Source organism: Montipora capricornis, chromosome 13 (genome assembly GCF_036669925.1).
Source record: "Montipora capricornis isolate CH-2021 chromosome 13, ASM3666992v2, whole genome shotgun sequence".
NCBI classification, from domain to species: Eukaryota; Metazoa; Cnidaria; class Anthozoa; order Scleractinia; family Acroporidae; genus Montipora; species Montipora capricornis.
The window spans coordinates 39,492,617-39,502,616 of record NC_090895.1 but is presented as its reverse complement, the minus strand read 5'-3'; the positions used below and the strand labels follow the sequence as shown (position 1 = coordinate 39,502,616).

The 10,000-nt window shown below is 38.9% G+C and overlaps 1 protein-coding gene across 2 annotated transcripts in view; it reads right to left on the bottom strand.

Annotated features, from left to right (window-relative positions):
• The window catches only part of LOC138028367 (ubiquitin carboxyl-terminal hydrolase 9X-like), a 72,338-nt gene that overhangs the window by 25,005 nt on the left and 37,333 nt on the right, over positions 1-10,000 (bottom strand). For both annotated transcript variants that reach the window (XM_068875869.1, XM_068875870.1), the window contains exons 31-43: positions 9,593-9,723; positions 8,697-8,762; positions 7,559-7,650; positions 6,309-6,555; positions 6,017-6,142; positions 5,429-5,485; positions 5,152-5,258; positions 4,261-4,369; positions 3,752-3,807; positions 2,375-2,465; positions 2,099-2,251; positions 1,462-1,525; positions 304-450 (exon numbers count right to left, since the gene is read on the bottom strand). In XM_068875869.1, coding sequence (XP_068731970.1) covers positions 304-450; positions 1,462-1,525; positions 2,099-2,251; positions 2,375-2,465; positions 3,752-3,807; positions 4,261-4,369; positions 5,152-5,258; positions 5,429-5,485; positions 6,017-6,142; positions 6,309-6,555; positions 7,559-7,650; positions 8,697-8,762; positions 9,593-9,723 — 1,446 coding nt within the window. The remainder of the gene's footprint in view (positions 1-303; positions 451-1,461; positions 1,526-2,098; positions 2,252-2,374; positions 2,466-3,751; positions 3,808-4,260; positions 4,370-5,151; positions 5,259-5,428; positions 5,486-6,016; positions 6,143-6,308; positions 6,556-7,558; positions 7,651-8,696; positions 8,763-9,592; positions 9,724-10,000) is intronic.

Here is a 10,000-nt window from a genome sequence, read left to right as displayed (position 1 = left end):
ACAGGGGAAACAAGAGATCAGCTAAAATCTTGGACAAAACTCGTTGGGAAAATTGACGCTCTAGTGTCTGTGTAATAAAGATTAATTTCTTCCTACTTTCCCCCTCCCCCCATTCCAAAGTTGGTTAAAAAAACGGCCAAAGGCTTGCACAGTATTTTGCATCACATTATCAACATTAGTATGGGGGGAGGGGAGGATGGACCAATATACTTTGTGAGTGCATGTCAACTGATGCTTAAGCGATAATTTTTCCAAGAGTTTTGTCCACGATTATAGTTGGATTTGCAAATAACTTGACGTTACCAGAGTAATAAAAATCAGCAAGGGTGTCGGCCAACACTACCAGGTTTTGAACACAGCCACGACAAAGAGAAACTAGAAGATCAAAGGCAGCCACTAGAGTTTGTGGGGTGGAGCAAATGGGTGTCACTCGTTTACTCCAAACTTCATCTGATTAAAAAAAGACAACATGACAAAGAAAATAGTTAGCCAGTTACAAACGAGATGTGTGATTCCCCGATGGCTGAGGAACACCAACGAATGATGTTGAACACAACTGTGAGAAGCTCGCAGAATAGGGTGTAGTGGGTGTGTGTGTTGGTCACTAAGGTAACATTGCTAGATCAAGCTCCAGTGAGTTTCTTGTCAAATGCAATGCCAAACTTGCCCCACCTATCCTTCCTGTTTTTACAGTACAAAATCATAGTTTTTTTTTTCGGTTGAAACTTTCCACTCGGTGAGCAATTGTTCTACTTTTTCAGTTATTTCTGCCACAAAAATAGTGTTTTTTGCATGGTATTAGCTTGTGGTTGTGTTACATGTAACACAGTCGGGCTGAGATATTTGGCTTGGAATGGCTCCAAGCTGTATGTGAGATAGTGAATTTGGAGCCTGGTGAACTCACAAATTTGACCACTTGATTATTTCAGTTAAATAGACCCTTCTCCAAAATGGTGGCCGAAAATTCAAATACTTTAAAATTAAAAACGCACACCAGCACGAAAGAACACCTTTACTTTAGTAACCCTGCAAAGTTTCAGCACATCTGGTGTAATATCAGCTGAGAAAATGTAAGTTGAAAAATGAAAAAATTACAGACATTAGTATGACTGGGGGTATGGCGTATACCTCCAGTCATACAAACGTTTGTAATTTTTCTTATTTCAACTTACATTTTCACAGCTGATATAACACCTAATACGCTTAAACTTCGCAGTGTTACCAAAGTAAAGGTGCTCTTTCTATTTCTGGTACCATTTTTTTATTCAGACCAATTTTAATTAACTCATTCAAATCCGTTGCTGCCATTTTGGAGAAGGGTCTATTCTGCTTCTGATAATAGGTTTTCATTCGTTTCCAAAAACAATACCTCTGTGTAACATAGAGAATGGCTTTTGCAGACTTTTAATATCTTTAGAACAGAACTATTGGGAATTAAAGTGAATTAAGCTGCCCTCATACCACTTCCATTTCTGGCCTCCACAATAAGTTTTGATGCAGGGAAGACAAAATCCTCCACAAGATCCTAAAAAGAAAAAAATGTTAAACAAGACATAAGAGAGCACTTAACTGGACAATTTAAGCAATTGTACTGTCTTTCATAGACACTTGAAAAATTCAGGCTGCTTCAACAGGATTGGAACCCATGACCTCTGCGATGATGGTGCAACGCTCTACCAACTGAGCTACGAAGCAACTCATTTGGGAGCAAGTCAATTTGTTGAGCTCACGTGTTCCCGTTAAAGGACTAATGTATTTGAAGTGTGGTTTTTTAGACGAAAGACAAAAGTAATCATTCAGGCCCCAGTTGTTCAAAAGGTGGAAAACGATATCCACCGGATAAATCACTAACCATTGGATAGCTGAATCGGTTTCGCTATGACCTACATTGTATACACTGGAAAGTGACTTATCCGCTGGATAGCGCTATCCAGCTATGACCCTTGGGATAAATATAGCATAATCTGTACAGTACATTGTTGGTATTTACAGGTTAATCATTTCACCGTGAATTCCATTAGAAAATGTCAACGTGGTCCTTATGCTACGTGTTCAAAAGGTTCAACTCTATTCCTCAGTCCTGCAAAACTCAGTTTACCTTAATGAGGTTTGGCCCATCCTTTTGGGAGCCAATTGCAAACTTTTTCTGTGAAGACTGAAAGAGAAGGAGCTCTCTCGTAATTCCTAAATGTCCCTCTAGCAGTGCTTCGTCGATTGGAGAACTCCCCTCTTCATGGGACAAAACGAGTTCCTGAGGATGTGAAGAGGATTAAAAAAAATTGGATACTATCAATGAAAAAACGCACACCGTAGTCTGCCGCAGTTAATATATTCACTGTTCTGGCAATGAGTTATTATCTATGATAAGACCAACCTTTGTCTTTTTAAGCCAAGTTATTTCCGTGTTCAACATCATCTCGGCTGTAGGCAATGGACAATGCGTCAAGAAAGCATGAGCAAGCAATCTGCAAGAAAGATAAGAACATTACTAGAGAGTGTTCTTCTATCATGCACTGCAATTATGAAGGTTACTTAAGCAGTAACGAAAGGCTGAAAAATCCAGGCTTGGACATCCTCATGCTCATTATTATTATTATTATTATTATTATTATTATTATTATTTGATTCTCGAAGCAATGCCTAAATTACCTAAGGTTTGGACAGGATGCAAACCCATGACATGTGCAGTGCTCTACCAACTTTATTTACAGAGCTCTGAGCCAAATGGGAGCAAGTCATTTTGTGAGTTCGCAACAGAGACAAACTTGAACTGCAGAAGGAAGCATGTCAAGATTTCAAATCAGAGCAGTTATAAACGTTACTTGAGCAGTAGTGGAAGGGAAGCAAGTAACTTGGAATAAACCTGTAGAGGATGTGGGAAATAGCCTTTTCATATCTACATCCTCTAGGGGTTTATCACAAACTCGTCACCATATGACCCAGCTCCCATGGGGCATGAGGGCAGAAGAGGTAGGGCACAGCACTGGTATTGCAGAGGTCATGGGTTCAATAACATTCAACCCTGAATTTTTCAGGTGGCCTTTCATTACGGGTATGTGACGTCCAGAATGAATCTACTTTGCCTTAAGGGGAGTGGCACTTTACTACAGATAGACAATGGTTGCTAACGGAGCTTTTTTTTCAAAGAGCCCTACAAAAAGGTTGCATGGATGGTTCTTTGAAGTAAATTTTTCAATGGAAATCTGACATCAATTCAATCACAAGGCACATGCACAACTAGTCCCAGTCCTCTGCTGTGCATTTCAGTGAAAAACATGTTAAATCTCTCAGGAAATGGAAGAAAGAGTCAAATTTTTCACCTGATGGGAACTGGCACATCATTCTTCGGAAACTGTAGCATGGAATTTTTATTTGGATGAAAAATGGAACTGATATTTTGAAAAGTGTATCAAAGGAGGGCCTTATGATGTCCTAAGTTTCTGGAGAAATAATCTCTTTTAAAATCCATGCTACACATTTTGTGTTTGAATGTTCTCGCACTGTTGAGTTGAAAATTTGTGCAAAATAATAGTTAACTTGCCGAGTTTTAAGGCACTTTCTGTTTGGTCACATGATTTACCAAATATGGTTATGAGTCGCACCACACAAAGGAATGTTAAATAGAACACACATGGCAAAAAAGTTTAACTGCAGAGTTAAAGGCACTCAAGAATGACTATTTGAAGGAGTCCATAGCGACGGTTTGGTTGTTAAGAGCCCCCACCCCCCCACCCCCCAATCCTTAACTTACTTGCAAAACAAACTGAAGTACTCATACGATGAACCTGCGTGATCTTTGATCAAGTTCTGTTAGAAAATAGAACAGGTTTATAATCAGCTAAAAACAAATACGAAATATGCAACCTTCATCAGTGGAAAACCCCACTGCAGCTTTTCAGACACGGTCAACAGAAACAATGCACCTAGGACTCCCTGATAACAAAGGAAACTTAAGGTCATAGGGACCAATGAAAATAGCAGTTTGAAATAGCTACAGAATTACTCTGCATCTTGGGTTGAATGAACAAAGAGAGCCTGTGTTTTGTTGCCAGAAATTCAACACACCTCATCATGCTCAAATGATTCATTTGATATCTTTTCCTTGGGTTGACAAAGATATTTTAACTATGAGCCACAGAGTTCTACACAGTATTGACCAAAAAAAAAAACAGTAAAACTACAGACTGTGGTAGTCTTCATTCAATTGTATTCAAACTTACAGTACTTATTTGAAGGCAGAGTATCATTATCCAAACTTACCACAAGCACAGTAAAAAGAAGTGTAATGAAAAAGATGAGTGGTCGGTGACCATGTGAACATCTTGTGGCCACAAGGAAAAACTGTTCTGCTGTATTGAAACGTATAGCTCTGAAAAAAAAAATGAATACTATTCATGTAGATAAACTCTGATAAACAACAAAAGGAGCACAGCTGGTCGAACACTAAATAAATACGTGATCTTAAGCCAATAACTCGAAAAGCACTGCCTTTCTTCACCTGGGTTTTCAATGACAAAGGTTTCTGAGATGTTACAACATGAATTGTATATATCTATGGAGACATTACACTATAACTAGAATATATTCGTTTATAAAATAATTAGCATACATGTAGTACGCGCACTCTTATTGGTCAATAGCTGTGTTTAGATGTGTGTATGGAAACACGGCTGTGACATCACACGAATTGTGATTGGTTATGTGTTGTCAGGCACCAGTTTTGATTGGCTGGTAGGAAATATGAGTGTGTATCAAGAAAGAAATATTTTATAAAAGCAAGAGGACTTTTTTCCTGTTTCCATAAACTCATCTAAACCCTCGGGAGAGTTGGGAGAATTCGAGACAGTTATGCAAACCCTCGACTGTGTCTCGGGGTCTGCTTAACTGTCTCAAATTCTCTCAACTCCCTCTTGTGTTTAGATGAGGCTATGGAAACATGGAAAACGGCCTTTATTGCTTAAATTGTCTCTGGATTTTATCTTATGGTCCATGGAATTGGTTCTTTGATAGTTTCAGTTCACTTTTCTTCTCGGCCAGTTGTTCAAGCTCTAGCAAGATTTGCAAAAAAAAAAAATTACGTTCCACAAAAGGCATGCAAAAAGCTGTACGCTTATATTTCAAAAACCCACCAAATGTTACATTGTACATTACCTGCTCTGACACCAAATAAGAAGGTCGATGATAAAGCATTGCCAAGACTTGTCTTTTGTGAGGGTTTCCAAAGCACTTGGGCAAAGCGCTAAACACACACTAAGCACCTGGTGTGAAACAAAGGTGTCATTCAGAGGCAAGAAAATGCTTTTCAGTAGCAAGAGGACGTTTTTTTATCTCATCCAGTAATGACTTGACTGGATCTACTAAGCATGCTTTGAACATGTGCAACAATCAACTAATCACAGACATTGACCAATGGGCAGGATGAACTTACTTCCAACGCTTCTCGAGCCACTTGGACATCATCACTTTCAAGTGCTTTCCCAGTCCGCTGAAATAAAATGAATTCCTTTTTTAATATAACCCTTTGCCTCGCAAGAGAGCAACTTACAGATTTTGCACTGTCTAATGCCATATGATATTACTCCTCAATGACAGCTCCTTAGGGTTACAGCAGGGTTTCAGGGTTATAGAGTGAATGTGAATCAAGATAACAACATTATCATATTTACATCTACAGCCGTGTAATCTGGCACAGATCAAAGTGAGTTTCTTGTGAATCTTGGGTAGTTCCAGTCCTTTTTGGATCCACTTAGCACAAACTGCCAATTTTAAACTGTTAGCCATTGCCATGGGGTCCTCGCACCTGCTGACGTTTACTTCAGGACTAGAATTTGCCGGACACTTAAGTGTTTATCACCTAAATATAAGGACAGGTGCGACCTTCAGGCTGAGGATAAGGAAAAGTGGACACTTCTTGATGCTCACCAAAGTCAGCTTGCATCTCATTTCGTGCATTTCTTTACAATATCTTCCAACTTGGCTACGTCTGAGAGTAAACTCGTGTAAGAAACTTACGAACCTTGTCATAGACTTTGTGGATCTCTTCATTTGAAGACTGCATAAGATGTAACATGCCCACCCCTGCTGCCCACGACAATCTTTGGACGGACTTGATGGCACTCAAATCTGGCAGTGGACCAGAAACCTGTCGGCCAAACAAAGGTGTAACTCTCAAGATAATTATGTGAGTTTATTCTTCAATTGTATTTTGGTAGATGTGCATGGGTTTGAATAAGAAGTGAACTCTACACTTGGCAAGAGTATCCTTGCGTCATAATCAAAACATATGAGTTTGTTGACCTAGGACTTACCAAATTACTCAAATGCCCAGCAAGTCTAACAGCCATATTCCGTAACATGCATTCCGTAGCAGGGTTTGGAATGTACTGCAAGGCTTGTTGAAGTATCACAGCAGCATTGTGGGCACTGGCAGAGATCGGAGGAGGCGAACACGTAGGATCTGATGGCTGAATTGCTTCGGCAACAACGGTTACCTGAGCATAACCCACCACTGTAAACAGTAACTTGGACATTTTAAGAAGAGTGTGGTAAGCAGCCCTGTAGAGAGAAGAGCAAGGAGATTAAGAGTACCTCTGGTCTCAGTTGTTCGAAGGGTGGAAAGCACTATCCACTGGATAACTCAGTTGGTTTTGCTAGTGTTTATCTGCCGGATAGTAATTTCTCCAGTGGATAGCGCTATCCAACTTTTGAACAACAGAGGCCAGCTGTACACTACACTACTAAAGTTAGATGCTCTGAAATTTACGGTTACCGTGCAGATGTCCGCAACATCTGTTTTCCCTCGCTAAGGCTGGGGTAAAACTCCTTTTTGCTGTATGATTAGTGGTGCTTAACACCAAAATGAGAATTCTACAAGGCTGTCGATTTAACCACATTATAGTATGGTGCAGAGGCTTGGAACACCACACCTATAAGCCTTCCCTCAACAGAATGTTTTAGACTGCCACAGAGCCTCTCACTCTCGGAGCCAATCAAAAGAAAAGGCCAGGCAGAAGTTAAGAAAGAGAAATAAAAGTACTGGTGTTGATTCCAACAGCAATTTGTTCCATAGCTATTACCAAAATTATTGAGTACTCGAATGGAACGTTCCGACAGATGCGAAGTCAATTGCAACAATGATTTATTCTATTTACAAAATCAAGCCATTCAGTTACATTATTGAGAACAAATCAAAGAATCGATTTCATAATAAAAACCACAATGGAAGTCACACAGTTCTCTTCTGAACAACTGGTGTATGGATGGAGAACTATCCATACACTAGTACTGTACTTTGCATTTGTAAAACCATTAAAAACAAATTCCTGCAAGTTATAGAGGTCAGATGATCAATGGGTAGAGCATGTGATCGTTGTTATGGAGGTTGCAGGTTTCCCTGCCAAGGATTCTGATTTTTCAGTTGTGTCCTTTCCTCTGTAAACAAGAAACTTACTACATGATAGCCTATGACCTCACGGGCACCCAACACCTTGAAACCTCTATAGTTGCAATCGAAAATTCAGCTTTCTCAGTAAAAAAATATCTCCTTTACAACACTTACCGTTTGGTGAGGACATCAGCATTTTGCAAAAAATCGGTTCTTGTAAGCATATTAAGGGCACACTGGATACCTCCACATTTTAAAAAGTGAACCTGAATAGAAATGAACAAGATCAAATTCTCTTCAATTTTTTAAACAACACATTAGAATTATTCAAGATGCTTACTTGCTTCATTACTCTAGAGTTGTTTCAATATTTTTTTCAATTAAAATACACTTTTAATAAATACCTGCCTTAAAATTTATGATACAAATGGACAACCCCAGGGATAACTCAAAGAATACAAGGTCACCCAAAACAGTTAACTAGTATTAGTTTTCACTACATGTGCCCCCGCCTAAGATAGTAAGAAAGGCAGGTGAGATATGTTTAAATTATATGCTGAACATGTCGCCCCTGTTTTCGATTTGTGTCTGACAAATTGTTGCTCACCTCTGTTTATCTGATTGGACAAATCAATTTCTGAGCCAGACCACTCGATTTGCATCAGATCTGATTCACTGTTTGATTTTTCAATCGCTAACCTGAACAGCACTTTGGTTCTCTTTGCGAGTTTCTACTTTGTGACTCTAAAAACACCTTGGTCGTGTAGAACAATACCAATACCAGTTGCGCGTCCATTTAAGCAAAACTGATACCACCTTGCATGCTCGGTTGAGCAAATCGAGATTGATTCCCCCTGCAATATCTACCAATAATACATTTACCCTTTTTACACAGGGACTTCTAGGTTGCCTCCTCGGGTTTTGGACTCTGGACCAAAACACTGCGGGGGCAACAAAGAGAGATGCTTCATATCTTCGATTATTTTGAAGGCATTAACAAGTTTAGAAAATTATTTATTTTTCAGTTACTTGAACATGATATTAGTTGTAAAGGTTAAACAAAAGGTAGAAGTGATCCTTGCACTTAACTAGACAATTAATATTTTCAGCAATTCTCGCTTTTTATGGACACCTGAAAAATTCAGGTGGCTTCATCGGGATTCAAACCGATGACCTCCACGATGCCGGTCCAATGCTCTTCCAACTGAGCTATGAAGCCACTCCATTGGGAGCACATCAATTTGTTGGGATCAAAAAAGGGACCTCACGATAATTACAACGTTAATAGTTAATAGCAAGCTGTCGCACAAACCTGGAATTCTAATGTTTGGTGATCTTGAGATGGCAAGGAAGCAGGCATAAGGAGGGAATAAACAATCTAAAAAGCATGAAGATAATGCTAATTAGAGGCCTTTACAAAGTTAAAAATCCTGCTATTACTATCACCATTACCCTCCTGGGGGTAAGCATCAGTTCATGGTATGTAATTTTTGTATTGTAAAAATATCATTCACCACATAAAAGTAATCCCTACCCTCCCAGTAATCACTATCACCACCACCCTCACGGGGATATGCAATGCCCCACCACAACCCTCCAAATCGTTCTCATCTCTATTGACTATCAAGAAATGTGCACCAGTTTACTAAAACCCTACAACCCTTTTAGAGTGTACCTAAACTCAAAAATCATTATTTTGCTCCTACATGTATGATAAACCTTTCACCTGTCATCTTGTCATTTTACTCACAACCAAGCTGGTTAGGTTCTTGTATTACCTCACAAACTGCCTGTCAATCATGTTTATTAAGGCCCTTTGTATTGCAAAGCAGTTTGTGGTGTCAAACGAACAATGATTATTAACACATGCCACTATAAGCTTGGTGGTTCAAATGACTGATACAGTTCTTCCACGATAAAAAAATGATCAGGTTTGCTTTTGGTTGAAAGTTCCATTTAACAGATAATATTGAAGTTTAGATACACTCTAATAACGAAAAAGACTCAAGTTGTATTTGTACCTCAGGAATGGCAAATACAGTAGGACAAACAAAGACAACCATGGAAATTGCATTAAAAATGCAGCCAAAAAAATTGCAGTCAATGATAGGGCCAAGCCTACTCATCATTTAAAATGTAGTGTCATTCATATGCCTACTTCTATTTCAAACAATAACTGCAAAATTCGAAACACTGCAAGTTCCTGACCTCTAGGTTGTAAAGAACTTGTGTTGAAGATGGCGTGAAGAACATAGCATCTAACGAAGGCGAACATATCTTTGAGCTGTTTTCTGAACAAGCACGGCAAACATTCTTGATATTTTCTACTGTCTCTGTGTCTAGAAAACAAAACATTGCCTTGTAAAGAAACAAATTTTTGATGGAGAAAACATGAGACATTGTTATTTGCTCTAAATACTTGGTCACAATTTCTCCACCATAATAATATGATACAAAACCTTAATTAAGAAGTGGCACAACTGAAACACTATGACGATAATACCAAATGACAACATGACACTTCAAAAATTAATGACTATGAAATTGGCATGACAGTTTACACTACAAAGGAGGCAAAGGGTGATGAAATGATGGGAGAACTCATCCTCTATTATT